At 36.9% G+C, this 17737-nt stretch overlaps 1 protein-coding gene across 22 annotated transcripts in view; it reads left to right on the top strand.

The window, feature by feature from the left end:
- The window catches only part of EXOC6 (exocyst complex component 6), a 313607-nt gene that overhangs the window by 172236 nt on the left and 123634 nt on the right, over positions 1-17737 (top strand). For all 22 annotated transcript variants that reach the window (XM_081554128.1, XM_081554103.1, XM_081554153.1 and 19 more), the window contains 5 exons: positions 5863-6034; positions 7293-7340; positions 7429-7519; positions 10196-10241; positions 15053-15257. In XM_081554128.1, the coding sequence (XP_081410254.1) occupies positions 5863-6034; positions 7293-7340; positions 7429-7519; positions 10196-10241; positions 15053-15257 (562 nt within the window). The remainder of the gene's footprint in view (positions 1-5862; positions 6035-7292; positions 7341-7428; positions 7520-10195; positions 10242-15052; positions 15258-17737) is intronic.

Genomic DNA, 17737 nt, shown 5'->3' with positions numbered 1-17737 from the left:
CTCTTGCCTGGAAAACCCCATAGATGGAGGAGCCTGGTAGGCTACAGTCCATGGGGTTGCAAAGAGTTGGACACGACTGAGTGACTTCACTTTCACTTTTTTACTTTCAGAGTAGTTATTTCTTACTTTACTTTTCATCACAGCGGATAGAGAGTTAAATCAACTACATGTATTGATTAATGCCTTTGTGAGTACTTGTGTTTGGCTTTTAGATTTATGCTGCAGTTATTAAATTGAGAAAGACAGAACTATGAACTTTCTAGAGTTCTTTTCAGGACCTGAGAATAGTCTAACTTTTGATGAAGTTTGCATTCTGGCACTTGCTTGATCCTTCAATACTTTCTTTAAATGTAATGTATTTCTGTGATTTAGAACATTTCTTTATCTTGACGTCCCATTTCTGTGTACTCTGCTCAGAATGATCTTGATATAGATTGTGGTTGACAAGTGGTTGTATCAGCTTGGGGTCCAGTTTGTACTCAGGAGTGGAATGGTAGATAGTTGCCAAGGATAGGAAAGATTAAGACTTATCAGTAGGCAGATCGAGACCTACTCTTCTCATTCACAATACTAATTCTTTAATGTTTTTTTTATTTCCTGTATTGGGACTTACTGCTGCTGCTGCTAAGTTGCTTCAGTCGTGTCTGACTCTGTGCGATCCCATAGACGGCAGCCCACCAGGCTCCGCCATCCCTGGGATTCTCCAGGCAAGAATACTGGAGTGGGTTGCCAGTTGGGACTTACAGTTCTGTTTTAATAGCAGAAGGCATGGAATGTGAATAGTGCACCCATTTCAGGCTTTGGTTTTCTGTTAATGGTGGATAGGTATTACATATGTCCTGATACTGTTTTTCTACATTCTAATAACATCAATAGGAAAAATAGTGTTCACCTGCTATAATAATTATAGTGCTATTAAATATATTAATATATATGCTATAATACATGTATTATACCCATTGTTGTTGTTCAGTCACTCAGTCCTGTCCAACTCTTTGTGACCCCATGGACTGCAGCACTCAAGGCTTCTCTGTCCTTCACTCCCGGAGCTTGCTCAAACTCATGTCCATTGAGTCGGTGATGCCAACCAGCCATCTTGTCCTCTGTTGACCCCTTCTCCTCCCAACATCAGGGTCTTTTCTAATGAGTCGGCTCTTCCCGTCAGGTGGCCAAAGTATTGGAGCTTCGGCTTCAGTATACCCATATATATCCATATATATGTATATAAATATCATATTATCAGCATATATACCCATTTACGTGTGTATGTGTGTATATATATAAATAGATGCTATAATAAATGCACAGGTAGTGTCCTGAATTACTGTAAAATGAGAGTAGTTTTGTTTTTAAAACTCTAGAGATTAAATTGGAAAGATACACTAAAGGGTACATTTAAAGAACTTTCTAAAATAAAATAGACTTCTGGGAAATAACTATTGTTTCTCTTCCTTCTGTTTATATATTAATGTCATTTTTAAAAAGAGATAACAGTATCACCTTTGCACTCACAAAAGGAGTCAAACTTTCCTTTGGAGGGACATTGTAGCAGGGCAGTCCTGAAATGTCTCTTGCTAGTTTTTTGCTACAATGCTACAGCAGTAATAGGGGGAAAAAAAAGAACCAGTTTTTTCTGTATTTTCTGTTTATTATCTGATATTTTGAGTCAGATAAATATCAAGCTTCTATTAAAATACGTAAAAAATAATCTTAGAAAAGCGTATATATATATTGCTTAAAGAAATGTAACACATGTTCACAATTAAGAAATAAAAATTTGTTTATAGCATAACAAGGTCAGTTAGGGGCTTCTCAGGTGGCCCTAGTGATAAAGAACCCACCTGCCAGTGGAGGAGATGTAAGCGACTTGGGTTCTGATTTGGGGCACAGCAGCCCCCTCCAGTATTCTTGCCTGGAGAATTCCATGGACAGAGGAGCCTGGTGAGCTACAGTCCATAGGGTTGCAAAGAGTTGGACAATACTGAAGCAACTTAGCATGCACGCAGGTCAGCTAATGTGAATTTTTCTTTGGGATAATGTTGTTTAATTAAGAGTTCTTGTTAGCTATGTGTATTAATTGTAGGAAAAGCATGAGATGGGAGTGACATTGAGCAAGTCATTTAGTATTTCTGGGCCTACTTCCTCATTTGTGAAAAGGAGGCAATGATATTTTCTGTGGTATGGTGTAAGAAACAAATGAAACATTAGATGTAAAAATTACAAAAGTCCCTACACAATTGCCAGGTGTTACTGGTAGTCAGCCCCTACAGCATGGATAATTGAGTGTTAGGTATTTGATATTTGCTATCCATACTTAATTATTCGGCAGATGGTTCACTTATTTAACAAGGATTTGTTTGACTCTTATGTGCTTTCTGTGATAGTAGCCAGTGTATTTTGAGTACTTGCTATGTGTCAGTTATTGTGCTAAGAATTTTTCATATGTTTGCTAATTTAATCTTTATAACTCTCTGATGTAGATACTTTTTTAATCCCTGTTTTATTTTTGAGAGAATTTGGATTTAGAGAATTTGTGTGGCTTATCTGAGGTTGAATAGCTACTAAGTGATGTTTTTAATTCCATCAATCCATTCATCCATCTGTCTATCAGTTCTTTATTCAGTATCTGCTACATTAGGGACTCTATTCTAGGGCTGGTTGTACAGCAGGGAACAAAACAGACAAAAACCGTCTGCCTTCCTGCAGCTTACATTCCAGTGAGCAAAAATGAAAAATAGAAGTGTGAAGTAGAGAGTATATTAAATAGTGGTAAGAGTGATGCTGTTACAAAGTGAATTCCTTTATTTTAGAAAAAAAAATAAAGCAGGAAAGGGAATAGTGTGTGTGTGTGTGTGTGTGTGTGTGTGTGTGTGTGTTTATAATGTGGATATTGTGGCCAGAAAGGGCTTCATCAAGGAGACCAGAAAACCTAACGGAGGTGAGGGAGGCAGCCATGTGTGAGAAATGTGATCAGAAGAGGAAACAACATGTGCAAAGCATAGGACAGGAGTGTGCTTGGTACGTTTCAGGAACCACAAGGAGGCCAGTGCTGCTGGCATGGAATAAGTATTAGAAGATGAGGTCACTGTGATAACATGGGGCAGGATTACATAGGGCTTTATAGGCTGTTGTAAGCGCAGAAGAAAGATATGGGGTTTGACTTTATTTTTAGTGGGGTTATTTTGTCTACTTTGTTGAGTACAGACTGAAGGGAAATAAGGGTGGAATCAAGGAGACCAGCTAGGAAGCCGTCCGGAATAATCTAGGGAACACACATTGATGGCTTAGTCCAGGGTGATACCAGTGGGGAAGCAGTGAGATGTGGTTGGATTGTTTTAGTGGGGAGGCGAGAGAAAGAATAGTCAAGAGTGATTTCAAGGTTTTTTGCCTCAACAACTAGAAGAATAGAGTTTACTAAGATGAGGGAAGGCCATGGGAGGACCAGGGTTTGGGAAAGAAGATAAGAATTCATTTTGGCCATACTTGAGATGCTTATCATACATCCAGTTGGAGAGATGCATGAGTATGAAGGTCAAAGGAGAGGTCAGGACCAGAAATACAAACTTGGGAGGTGTCAGTGTTTATATAGTGTTTGGACTTCCTTGAGAGCTCAGTTGGTAAAGAATCCGCCTGAAGTGCAGGAGACCCCAGTTCGATTCCTGGGTCAGGAAGATCCCCTGGAGAAGGGGTAGGCTACCCACTCCAGTATTCTTGGGCTAGAGAATTCCATGGACTGTATAGTCCATGGGGTCACAAAGAGTGAGACAGGACTGAGCAACTTTCACTTTCACTTTCCGTGTTTATAGAATTTAAAGCTCCAAGCCTAGAAGAGATTTAGACTGGTGTAGGTAGAAAAGAGAAGATATCCAAGATCAGAGCCTAGTTCTATCTCAGTTCTTTACTTGGCATGGAAATAATTGCAAAAGACCTGCTGGAGGAAATAGGACTTGAACTGAATCTCAGCAATGGGCAATGGATGGGGGGGCACATTTTTGGAAGGTCCCCAAGATTGCTTTCATGTTCATTAATTTTCTAGGAGGACTCACAGAATTTAGCAAAGCTGTTACACTCATGGTTACTATTTCCTTCACAAAAGAATATAGATTAAAATTAACAACAAGCAAAGGCAGGTAACGTGGGGTCTAGGAGAGTTCCAGTGGGGAGCTTCCAGTTGTCTTTTCCTCCGGGAGTCATGTGGACAGCACTTATTTCCCCCAGTGATGATGCATGGTAACACATATGGAGTAGTATTAACCAGAGAAGCTCTCCCAAGCCATGGTGTCCAGGATTTTCCTAGGGGTTGATTCCATAGATGCGGCCGACTGCTTGAGTTGCTGACCTTAGTCTTCAGCCCCTCCAGAACTGATTACATGTGGCCCCTTGCCCCCATTAACTGTAAATCACATTGTAAGTCATATTGTTGTTGTTCAATTGCTAAACCATTTCCGACTCTTTGCAACCCCATGGACTGTAGCATGCCAGCCTCCTCTGTCCTCCACTGTCTCCTGTAGTTTGGTCAAATTCATGTCCATTGGTTGGTGAAACTATCTAATCATCTCATCGTCTGCCACCTCCTTCTCCTTTTGCCTTCGATCTTTCCCAGCACTTAGACCATTTTGCATTGCCCAAGTAAACAGAGGGATCTATTAGGCAGGACATTCTGAAGGCTAAACTGCCCCGGAGTTGGGAGCAAGACGCAAATGTTTCTTTGGGCAAGGTTAATCCTTTTCTGCATAGTGGATGGGGAAGTCCCTTGGTGTAGAGACTGCAGGACCTGAGATACAGTAGGAGTGTAAACACAGTGTTTAGAGAACATTGTGGTGACTGCAATATGGCCTTGTACTTAAGAGTATGGACTCCGGAGATTTTCCTGGTGGTCCAGTGGTCCACCATACTTCCATGGCAGGGGACACCAGTTCGATCCCTGGTTGGAGAGCTAAGATCCTACAAGTCATGTGAAAGTCACTCAGTCGTAGCTGACTTTTTGCGACTCCATGGATAGTCCACGGAATTCTCCAGGTTAGAATACTGGAGTGGGTAGCCTTTCCCTTCTCCAGGGTATCTTTCCAACCCAGGGATTGAACCCAGGTCTCCTGCATTGCGGGCGGATATTTTACCAGCTGAGCCACAACGAAAGCCCAGCGATACTGGAGTGGGTAGCCTATCCCTTCTCCAGGGGATCTTCCCGACCCAGGAATCAAACAGAGGTCTCCTGCACTGCAGGCAGATTCTTTACCAACTGAGCTATCAGGGAAGTCCACAAGTCATGAGGCATGGCCAAAAAATAGAAAAAAAAGACTATGAACTCTGGAGCCACATTACCAGGATTCAGATCCCATATTCATGTTCATTCCACAACTAGCAACTAGCTGTCACTTGCTAGTTGTGGAATTTATGACAGTTTACCTAATCTGTAACTTACCTGTAAGTTAGTGAGGGTAATAACAGTACCTGTGTTATAGGCTTGTTGTGAGGATTAAAGAGTTAATACATAAAGCACTCAGAATATGTCCTGACACATAATAAATGCTATAGAAATCAGAAGTTTGTTTATTCATTCCTTAATCATTCAGTTAGTGATTCTTTTTTGAGCACTACTGTGTTGAAGGCTCATCTCTTAAGTCTCAGACCTTTAATTCCAGATACTTAGTGATATATCTAGAGGACTTGTGGCTCTTTAAATACTAACATGTTCGAAAGGAATTAAGTATTTTTCACCCAAACTGTTTCTACTAACAACCTAGTTTGTTTGTTCAGAGATTTTATTTTAAAATATCAGCTCTTGTAGAGATTGAGCTTAATAAAGAAGAAATTTTGGTGAACTGGGAAGTTAATGATAGCTTTCTTTTTGTGTCTATACAGGTCTGTGTATGATGACCAACCAAATGCACACAAGAAGTTTATGGAAAAGTTAGATGCTTGTATCCGTAATCATGACAAGGAAATTGAAAAGATGTGTAATTTTCATCATCAGGGTTTTGTAGATGCTATAACAGAACTCCTCAAAGTAAGGACTGATGCAGAGAAACTTAAGGTAAGAAATATGTTAAAATTCTATTTACCTTTGCTCTCAAATCACTTACATATTTATAGTGCATATTTATAAATTATTATTAAATGTACTGTTTTTAAGAAGTGGATTAGTGTACATATTTGGGAATGCTTTATTAATACAGTTGTCATGCTGATGGTAGGAGTTATCTCTCTCTCTCTTTTTTGATAATACATTGACTTAACAGGATTTCTTTCCTTGCAAGAAATGAACTAAAAAAATTCGCACAGTGAAAGACCTCATTTGGAGTTTTAGAGTTCTCAAGTGACAATTAGTACAATTTTTTGATAAAAAACTATTTTCTGAAAACTTGTAAAAACTTATCATAAGTGATTGTTTTCAGAATTATTTAATAATAGTGAAACTTTTTTTTTCTTCGCTTAATAGCAATGTGTAATTTTCTTAAAGAAAGTTGGTCTACATTTTCTGCCACACAGCTAAAACATTATTTGTGAAATAAGACCTGGATTTGTTCTGTCAGAATATAAAATATTTAGTTACAAAAATTGTCCTATTTATCTTTCTTTACATTTGGAGAGCTTAGCAGACAGAACGACCCTGGTTCACCAAAGGTTATGATTAGAAAACCATTATATAAAGGATATTCAGATAACAAGAGACCAAATACGGCATCAATGAGGTCACTGAGCATCTTTGTTCAGAAATTAATGAGATTTTTAATAAACCAGAATGTGCTTCCTTACTATGATGACCTAATGAGTCACTTAATATGTGGGAAAATTTGAGGTTGAGCTTTGCCTGCACCTGCAGCATTAAAATGTTGCTGTGGATTGAGATTTCCGTGTTTGATGTTAATCAACCACCCAGTGTTTGCATTCAGCAAAGTATGAATGTTTAATTACCATAAAATGCAATCACCATTTCCTACAGACAATGAATGGCACATAGACCTCATTGAAGTTATCAAAAAGGGACCAGTGGTCAATTGGGTCAGTGATTTGAATTGTTTGACAGACTTAGAGAAGCAAGTAAAGTTCAAAAATCTAGATTAAATTTGAGAAGTTTGCCACAGAATCTGTTAAAAAGAACTGTCATAAGTAATTGAAGTTAACAAAAGCCCTTTTCAATCAAAAGTTCAAGTTCAAGCTGTAGAGTTAATTTGAATTTGCATTTCTTTGTTCTAAGTTTCTCATGAAGCATGATCTGATTACAAGGGTGAGCAGTTACATCAGGGCAGTTTTATGCATATTTGTCTAACTAAGGTGAAATTATTTTTAAGGTGCAAGTTACTGATACCAACCGAAGATTTCAAGATGCTGGAAAGGAGGTGAGAAAATGATTTATTTTTTTGTGTATTCAATATGTAGATGTAATTTAACTGTTCATTTTAAATACGGGTGTTTCTTCTCTTTAAGGTGATAGTCCAAACAGAAGATATTATTCGATGTAGAATTCAGCAGAGGAATATTACAACTGTAGTAGAAAAATTACAGTTATGCCTTCCAGGTGAGTTAAACATCTGTAATGTAACATTCAGCTTGGTGAAATTGTAATTTAATAGTATTTGATCATTATTCGTTATAGGAATTATAGATTACTTGGTGATTGTTCCCCCAGTGCCCATGGTTTTCTTTCCTATCTACTTTATTCCCTGAATTTTCATCTTTTTCCTTATTATAAGGCCCCTATTTGATGATCTGTCACATCAGTCTCCTAGAATGACCTCTACCTTTCCATTCCCTTTCAGCCTAGTTTGCCCTTTGTCCCTCCCCAACCCCTCCTTTTCCCCCCCAGAATACTTTCCCATGGAGAGTGTCTTTTGATTCCATTTTCTTTCATTTTCCTAATTCGCCTACTTTTTTAAACCTCTAGTTTTCCATTGTTCTCTTTTTGTCACTTAAGCAGTTGGTCTTTGCTCGCAGTTTCATTTTGCTAATAAGATAACATACAGAAGTGCCAGATATTCTCCCTTTTTCAGTCTTGCCTTTCGTCCTATGTTTTGGGAAGGCTGACTTATTAGGTTTCTGAGTTTTCTGGTCTCTGTTAGGACTCATATATTACTGGGACATTTCAAATAAATTCTGAATAAACTAGCCAGTATTTTCTTTACCTGGATATGCCCTGTTCAAAAAAAGGAAACAGGTATATGACTTCTTTTTCTTAATATAGTGAGCTAAATCCATCTCAGTGTCCTATTTTTTAACTTTTTTTTGTAAGGAAGGAACCTGAACCTCCATATCCAGGGAGATAGAATAAGGTGCTTTGTATAATACTCACATAATGTAAATTTAGCTTAGACTACAAGTTATATAATCTGTTAGCATATTGTATTAGCTAAAGAAAAATTATTTGCTGACTTGTAAGAATAAAGTTTCTTTTTTTTATGGTCACTGAAGTTCTCCTCATCTTAATTTCTGATGGACCAGGGATATATGCACATTAACTTTGAGTAAATAAAATATCTACTTATTGTGTTAGATTTTAGGGTTGGAAACTTAGTTCCTTATAATAATGCTTAATAATAGCTCTTTGCCACCATCATATACACTGAAATAGTCATGAACACAGCCTCTTAAATTTGAATTTGCTTTGTCCTTGAACTGTAAGTAGTAAGCCTAAAAAAATCACGTTCTCACGGAATGAGGAAGAGTAAATTCAGCTTATTCAACCCTAATGAGCTGTTTGAAATAGGGAAATAAAGGGAAGTAGAAGTTAAGAGTTTTTTTGCTGCTACTGTCTTTGCTCTCAAGGCTGAACAGGAAATCTGAGTTCGTGTAAACATTGTGTTCTTAATAGCCACATCCAGAACCACCTCCTTCCCTCCATCCATCCTTCTATCTAATTATTCACTCATACATACTTTTCTGTGTCAGACATTATGGTAGATATTAGAAATATAAAGTTGAAAATGATGTAGTCCCAGCTCTGAAGGATCCTACAGTCTAATGTGAATAAAGACAAATAAGCCATTACTGTATAATTGCTTAACTTCCTCCTTAGATTAAGAGGGGTATGAGAGGATATAAGAAGTCACAGGGTAAACAATGAATTTTCCTGGTGTTGTAGTTAGTTATTTTTGAGAAAGTATAATTTTTATGTGAAAACAATATGGAAATAATATAAGGTAGATGTGAAATTTACATGAATTGTAGAGATAAAACAGGAGACTTCAAAGCAAGTTTATAGTTGTAGCAACAGTTTTAGGCTCTTTCCTAGGTTATGTGTTCACTCTAATGCTTCAGATGGAAAATGTGAGATATATTGCATTGCAATAAAGGGACTTTGATAGAGATATACATGGGGTCTGCAGAGTTAGGGCTGGTTCATTATAGCCACCACTGCAGTTTTTATGGTTTTTTCAGACAATTAAACAATATCTTTTGTGAACTTGAAACCCCCTAGGGAGTAGCCATAAGAGTGTAAAAAATCTGGAAAAAAATGTGTCTATCTCTCTTGTCTAGGAAAATGTGAGCTCGCTTAATGATCTAACAGTAATTCACCTGCTTCATACTTCGAAATTCTACTAAGGATGAGTGGTAATCTACATAGTTGCATTGAAACCTTTTTGGTGGCAGTGTGTCTTCTTGCTGAAGCTTATAACAATTTTATTGAATAACTACATTTCTGAGCCTTTGATGGAAATGATAAACAAAGATACTTTGTTATGTTTCTTTATACCTTTATTATAATTTACTCTGTGCTGTAAACTTTTGAGATTTTTCTTTCTCTGTAAATTTGGTGTAAAATTTTGTTTCATGAGCTATAGCACAGTTACCTTATTTATTTAGTATATTGAATCAAAATCAGTTAATCTCTCTGTTGCTCAACTTTCTCTCTCAAGTAACTAAGACCACACTTCTCCTTCTGCTGCAGCAAGAAATATTAGTAAGTTTTTGATTAGGATAATTGTTACTAGGTTGATGTCTCAGTTTTAGGTGTCAGCCTATGCAAGTGTTGCCAGTTTGATGTAATGTGTTAATTTATGTAATAGAGCGTTCAATATACACAGAAATTAAAATGCTTTCATTTACTTGCAGTAGAAAATTTTATTTGAAGATATAAGCCTAAATCAAAGTACAGAGAAAATTACTGAATTTACAATATGCTCTTCCCTGCTTTATTTTCATCTTTCAAAATTTTTTTATTTAGAATGCTAAAATAAGTTTTCTTTTTTTAATGCAGTGCTGGAAATGTACAGTAAGCTAAAAGAACAGATGAGTACAAAAAGGTGAGTTTCCTTCCTGTTTTTAATAAGGGGTTTTTTCCTGTTACTGAAAGCATAAATAAAATTACTGTAAATTATAGTGAATCATCTGAAGTTTTGCTTTCTATGTTTAACTGTTCTTTGTTAATGCAGTTTGCCCATCAGGGTCTTTCAGTACAGCAATCCTTAGCCATTTATTTTTGGATCCTTGCCCTTACATATCAAAGATTGATAATATTGATGAAAGACAAATAGACAGCTGAACTAGAATGAAAAAATATTGATTAACTTAACATGTTAATGTTGCATACAGTCAAAGGCTAAGTGTGTATTTTGTGAAAGCAAAGTGTGGGTAGTTACATGTTGACAATCTGGACTGTGTAGTTCATGTTCTATTTTATAATACACATGAATACGTGATAGATGAAAGATAATTGAAAGTAGTTTATGGATCACCATGGGAGCATTGGATATAATTGTGTTTAAAATGTTTTAAAGATGAACAATTTTAAATTGTGTAAAAAAATCAGAATCAGGCATCTTGAAACAGGGAAATAATCACTTCTTGTTTATTAATAGCTACTTAATTATCATAGCACATTATATGCAAATATATTCTCAAGAGATCTGTATATATACTGCTTTGTGTAATGCTTTGCATTGAATTTTATTGGACTTGATCAATTCGTGCTAATTAGTAAAATGGTTTTATTCCTTCCTAATACATGACCCACAAACTATTCTGAAAGAGTCTTTTTATATTATGTATATATTATTAATATATTGTATATTATCTATCAAAGTTGTACATCTTCCTATTTTAAATAATAGTTAATAGTTCTGTGTGTTTGTTGCAAAAAAAGAAAGACCAGACATCACCTTCCCTTCTTGCCATTCACTAGTCCTTCTTCCTAGGGTCAAAAACTTTTCCTTTTTTTAAGAAATTATTTTGGTGTTTACATTTATGTCTTTAAATAACTAAATTTACTATTGCTTCACTATTTTCAAGCTTGGGGCATTATGTATTTCTTCAGCTATTTCGTAATCTAATACTTATATGTAAATTTTCCCAGTTGTCCCCCAAATGTCTTTATGTATTTTTTGTCCCTGTAATCTAGAACAGTGTTCCCACCTTGCTTTATTTTTCATGAAAGAGTTCAGATTAGTTTTAGACCAGGGCATTTTGGATTTGTTTATTTTCTCATGTTTAGATTCAGATTAAATGTTTTCGGTAAGAGTACAACATAAATGATATTGTGTATGACAGCAGAAGTCATGTGCTATCAGATTATCTAGATTATCCTAAATTTGATCATTTGCTTAAGGGGATGGCTTAAGAAAAGGTATGTTTTTCTCTTTGCAGCTAATAAGTAGATGTCTGGTGATGTCCTGGTGAGTGCTCATATTTAGTGCATGGTGTGTGTGAGTGCTCAATCATGTCCAGCTCTGTGCGACCCTATAGACTGTAGCCTGCCAGGCTCCTCTGTCCATGGGATTTTCTAGGCAAGAATACTTGAGTGGGTTGCCATTTCCTCCTCCAGGGGATCTTCCTGACCCAGGGATCGAACCTGCAACTCCTGAGTCTCCTGCATTGCAGGCAAATTCTTTACAGCTGAGCCTAGCGCAGTGGACATAAAAAACTGATTGCAAGCTCCGGGTATGTGGGTGGGACTGGTTTATTGTGAGTTTCACTGTAAGGTTATCCGAGTGGGCCCTTTTAGTTGGGGAGTTTGTGATGTTAGAATCTGGAGTTGTTTCTTCTGGGACTGGTTAGATTTTCTACAGGAGACTTTTCCCGTCTCCTCTCTGGAGGGTAAAGATCTGACTTCTGGTATTCTGGGATGTGAGTTGGAGAAGTGGGCATCTACTATATATGGGCTCAACTAATCCTTTTCCCAGGTGGCTCAGTGGTAGAGAATCTGTCTGCAATGCAGGAGACACAGGTTCAATCCCTGGGTCAGGATCATCCCCTGGAGAAGGAAATGGCGACCCGCTCCTATATTCTTGCCTGGGAAATGCAGTGGACAGAGGAACCTGGTGGGCTACAGTCCGTGAGGTTGCAAAAGAGTTGGAGAAGATTTAAGAGACTAAAGAACAACATATTATTGCCCTCAGCCTTGAGTAGTGTCCCTCATTTGAGAAACTATTTGGTTTGGTCTGTTTAGCATTTTGCCAAGATGGAAAAAGGCAGTTGTTTAGATGCTTGTCAGGATGTGCTTCTTAAACACATTTTAACTAGTATTCCTCACTTTAGCCCTCCTTTTGGGGTTTTGTAAGGGCTATTCCTTACAATAGCTCTCCTATTGGACACTTCTGCATCCATAGTGAGATTCCTGTCACTTCCTATACTTTTTGGAGTTTCTGTAGAATAAATTAGGTTATTCTTGGTTTTCCCCTATTGAGTTAGAATTCATTTTCTCAGGTCTGCTGAGTTTTTTTACCACTTGTCCGTCAACTTTCCAGATTCTAAAATTTCATTGTACTCACTTTCCCTTTTCTCTTCATCTGTGTGGGTTTATGCTTTTTAAAAAATCCCTTCATTATCTTTTTATTGGTGTTTCAAAAAGGAGTAAAGTGGAAAACATGTATTCAGTCTGCCATCTCACTAGATATTTAGTCCCTACCTCTCTTTTTTTGGGCTTATGGTGCCCTGCCATATGTTTTTGTAAGTATAGGTGTCCGCATGGGATAATGAAATACTGGGTACAGGCAGATGTTATTCCTACTGATCAACTGGAGGTTGCAAATTAAGTGACCTACAGAATCGAACTAGCACACAGTTGTATTTGGTTTGACTTGCAAGATATAAAAAAGAAAATTGTTTTTTATTAGTTACTGTCACTTCACATTTGTTTAAAAAATATCTGGATTTATATTTGGATGACTCCCAAATTTAATCTCAAATCTTAAGCTCTAGTAACATCTCTGATTCTTTTTTTTTTTAAAAAAGCTTTTTATTTTATATTGGGGTATCAGTTCAGTTCAGTCGCTCAGTCGTGTCCAACTCTTTGCCACCCCATGGACTGCAGCATGCCAGGCTTCCCTGTCCATCATCAACTCCCAGAGCTTGTTCAAACTAATGTCCTTCAAATCGGTGATGCCATCCAGTCATCTCATCCTCTGTCGTCCCCTTCTCCTCCTACCTTCAATCTTTCACAGCATCAGGGTCTTTTCTAATGAGTCATTTCTTCACATCAGGTGGCCAAAGTATTGGAGCTTCAGCTTCAGTATCAGTCCTTCCAGTGAATATTCAGGATTGATTTTCTTTAGGATTGAATGGTTTGGTCTCCTTGCAATCGAAGAGTCTTCTCCAGCACCACAGTTCAAAAGCATCAATTCTTTGGCACTGAACTTTCTTTCTGGTCCAACTTGCACATCCATACATGACCACTGGAAAAACCATAGCTTTGACTAGACGGCCTTTTGTTGGCAATGTCTCTGCTTTTTAATATGCTGTCTAGGTTGGTCATAGCTTTTCTCCCAAGGAGCAAGCGTCTTTTAATTTTATGGCTGCAGTCACCATCTGCAGTGATTTTGGAGCCCAAGAAAATAAAGTGTGTCACTGTTTCCATTGTTTCCCCATCTATTTGCCATATTGGAATACAGCCGATTAACAGTGTTGTGGTAGTTTCAGCAAAGGGACTTAGCCATATGTACACATGTATCCATTTTCCCTCAAACTCCCCTCCCATCCATCCTGCCTTATAATGTTGAGCAGAGTTCCCTGTGCTATATATAGTAGGACCTTGTTGGTTATCCATTTTAAATATAGCAGTGTATACATGTCAATCCCAAACTCCCTAACTATCCCTTACTCCCACCCCTCTCCTGTAGCAACTGTAAGTTTGTTATCTAAGTCTGTGCATAATCTGTTCTGTTTTGTAAATAAGTTCATTTGTATCATTTCTTTTTAGATTCCACATACAAGGGATGTCCTACAATATTTCTATTCTCTGTCTGACATACTTCACTCAGTGTGACACACTCTAGGTCCATCCATGTTGCTACAAATGGCATTATTTCATTCTTTTTAATAGCTGAGTAATATTCCATTTTATATATGTACCACACTGTCTGTATCCATTCCTCTGTTGATGAGTATCTAGGTTGCTTTCACGCCTTGGCTGTTGTGAGTAGTGCCACTGAGAACACTGGGGTGCATGTATCTTTTCAAGTTATGGTTTTCTCTGGATATATGCCCAAGAGTGGGATTGCAGGATCATATGGTAGCTCTATTTTTAGTTTTTAATGGAACCTCTGTACTGTTCTCCATAATGCCTGTACCACTTTACAAACCCACCAACAATGTAGGAAGGTTCCCTTTTATCCACACCCTCTACAGCATTTATTGTTTGTAGAACTGTTGATGATGGTCATTCTGACAATGTGAGGTGATACCTCTGATTTCCTTAAATGTATTTTACTTTAATTTGATTTAAGTCTGTACTATGTACTTTTTTGATGGTAGGAGATGTGGATGAGAGAGATATCATGAAATCATATATCAAATAATTTAATTAAAAAATTGAAACTATTATTGATATATATTTAACGTATGTATATGATATGATTTAATATGATATGTATATTATGACTATGATAATGCTTGTGATGTTGTAGATTTAGATGAAGTAAGGAATTGTTAGTGAATTTTCTTCCTGCAACTTTTTCATATGGTTTATAGTTTGTCATTAGTATATAGAAGTAAATGTTAATTTTATTTACCTTAGCTATTACAATATCCTTTTTGATGGAAGTGTTGGAATGATTATTTGGACTTACTTGTAAAATAAATATAATAACTTTTACAGAGTGTTCTTTTTAACTTTTCACAGGTATTATTCAGCTCTAAAAACTATGGAACAATTAGAGAATGTGTATTTTCCCCGGGTTAGTCAGTACCGGTTTTGTCAGCTAATGATAGAAAATCTTCCTAAGCTCCGTGAAGACATTAAAGAAATCTCCATGTCTGATCTCAAAGACTTTTTGGAAAGCATTCGAAAACACTCTGACAAAATAGGTGAAACAGCAATGAAACAGGTGAGAATACAGAGGAGAATCTTATTTATTTACTGAAATATAATTGATTTACAATGTTGTGTCAGTCTCTGCTGTACAACAAAGTAACTCAGTTGTGGAGATATATACATTTTTTTAAAAGGAAAATTTTAATTTAATAGTATTTAATAATCTAGGTTATAGAATATATCGAGTTTACTTTTTTTTTACTTACATAAAATGTTTGTTTAAATTTTATCCTTTACTTTGTTTAGTCACTAAATTGCATCCAAGCCTCTTATGACCCCATGGACTATAGCCCACCAGGCTTCTCTGTCCATGGGATTATCCCAGCACATATACTGGAGTGGCTTGCCACTTCTTTTCCAAGGGGTCTTCCCAACCCAGGAATCGAACTCAGGTCTTCTGCATTAGCAGGCCGATTCTTTACCAGTGACCACCTGGGGGAGTGTGTTATCCTTTACTTAGCTTTCCTTATGCTTTTTAGAATTAATTTCATTAGCATTTCTCTTTTGGTTGGCAGTTATTCTTTATTTAAGTAAAGTTGATCTAACTTGACTTACTAGCTGACCTCTTAGCAGTCTTCTTCATGTATATAGTATTATATTAACTTTTATCAGCAGTCACAATTAGTATAAAATTAGCTAAAAAGTGGCAACCACAGAGGCAAGTGGGAGCCCTTGTATGCTAAGATTGCAAGTTGCTCTCTTTTTAAAGCATATTGAAAGTGTTATCTTTAAATTAACTCCTGCAGCTCAACAGCAAAATGACAAACAATGGGGAAAGATTTGGCAGTTGTAAATGTCCCTACCTTTTTAGTCAGCAGTTCTTCTCCAAGGTATTTACTAATGAGAAATGAAAATACATCATTCTCAGGATTCTCATAGCAGCTTTGTTCACAACTAGCAAAAAATTGGAAATAACCCAAATGGATATCAAAAAGAGAATAGGTAACCGAGTTGTGCTGAAATCGTAGAGTATTATTTAGCAGTAAGAAGGAGTGAACTTCTGATATATGTAACAGCATATATGAATCTCTCAGACACTATGCTGAGCTACAGAAGCTGGACATAGAGAAGCAGATACATATCTGTGTGTGTGTATGCTAAGTCACTTCAGTTGTGTTAGCTAGACTCTTTGCGACCTCATGGATTGTAGCCTGCCTGACTCCTCTGTCCATGAAATTCTCTAGGCAAGAATACTGGAGTGGGTTACCATGCCTTTCTCCAGGAGATCTTCCTGACCCAGGGATCGAACCCATGTCTCTTGTGTCTCCTGCATTGGCAGGAGGGTTCTTTACCACTAGCGCCACCTATTTGTGTTCAATTCTAAGACAGGCAAAACTTATTTAAGGTTAAAAAAAAAGATCAAAGCAGTGATTGCCTCTGAGTGGGGAGATTGCCTGGGAAGGCACACAAGGGAACTTTCTGGGGAGATGGAAATGTTCTATACCATGAAAAAGTGTATCCACTTGTCAAAACTGTATAGTTAAGATCTATATATTTCAATGTATATAAGTCTTACCTCAAAAAAATTGTAAACAGTACTTGGAATGTTTGTGGAGTGAGTGGGTAAAGGCACAAATGAAAGGATGTATAAATATAAATTGTTGAAGATAGGTGATGTGAACTTAAGAGTTCATTATGTTAATCTGTTTACTTTGTATTTGAAATTTTCAATAATAAAAAGTGTTTAAATTATTTTAATTGAATTACAATTTCTGTAGCTATTAAAACCTTCCGATAGTTGCAATGTCATAGAAATAAAATTATGTTCATCTTGCTTTCTAACTCCTGATGTTTTCTTAAGTATTATAGACTGCTTTAGAGAAACTTTTGTTTTATTTTTTTAAAAATTGAAGTGTAGTTGACTTACAAGGTTGTGTTAGTTTCTGGTTTACAGCAAAGTGATTCAGTTATACCTTTATATAGTGTGTATTTTTTAGTGTTTTTTTCTATTATGGAAACTTTCCATAATGGAACTTATAGGGTATTGAATATAATTCCCTGTGCTAAACAGAAGAATCTTGTTGTTTCTCTGTATTATAAATAGTAGTCTGTATCTGCTAATCCCAAACTCTTAATTTATCCCTCGCCTACCACCTTTCTTCTTTGCTAACCCTAAATTTGTTTTCTATATCTGTGAGTCTGTTTCTGTTTTGTAAGTTTCTGTTTCTGTTTTGCATCAAGGTTTAGGTGAGGGTAGAGCTAGATTTCTGTGATGTACATGGTCTGATTACCTGGGGGTAGAAAGATCTGAATAGCAGTAGTGTAGCTCTTAGAGGAAATTCACCCTAAAGAGGCAGTGGGTAAACTTTCTACATGCTAACGGAACAGAGTAGCTACAATCTGACCTCTCCCAACAGAGGGAATGTTCCACTAATATGCATCAAGTACCATTTCCTTCCCCAGGGGATTTTCCTGACCCAGGCATCAAACCTGGGTCTCCTGCATTGGAGCTGGATTCTTTACAGTCAGAGCTACCAGAGCATTCATTAGGCA

The sequence above is a fragment of the Giraffa tippelskirchi genome, chromosome 2 (genome assembly GCF_054371585.1).
Source record: "Giraffa tippelskirchi isolate mGirTip1 chromosome 2, T2T-mGirTip1v1.2.pri, whole genome shotgun sequence".
In the NCBI taxonomy this organism is placed as follows: Eukaryota; Metazoa; Chordata; class Mammalia; order Artiodactyla; family Giraffidae; genus Giraffa; species Giraffa tippelskirchi.
This window is presented reverse-complemented; position numbering and strand designations above follow the sequence as displayed.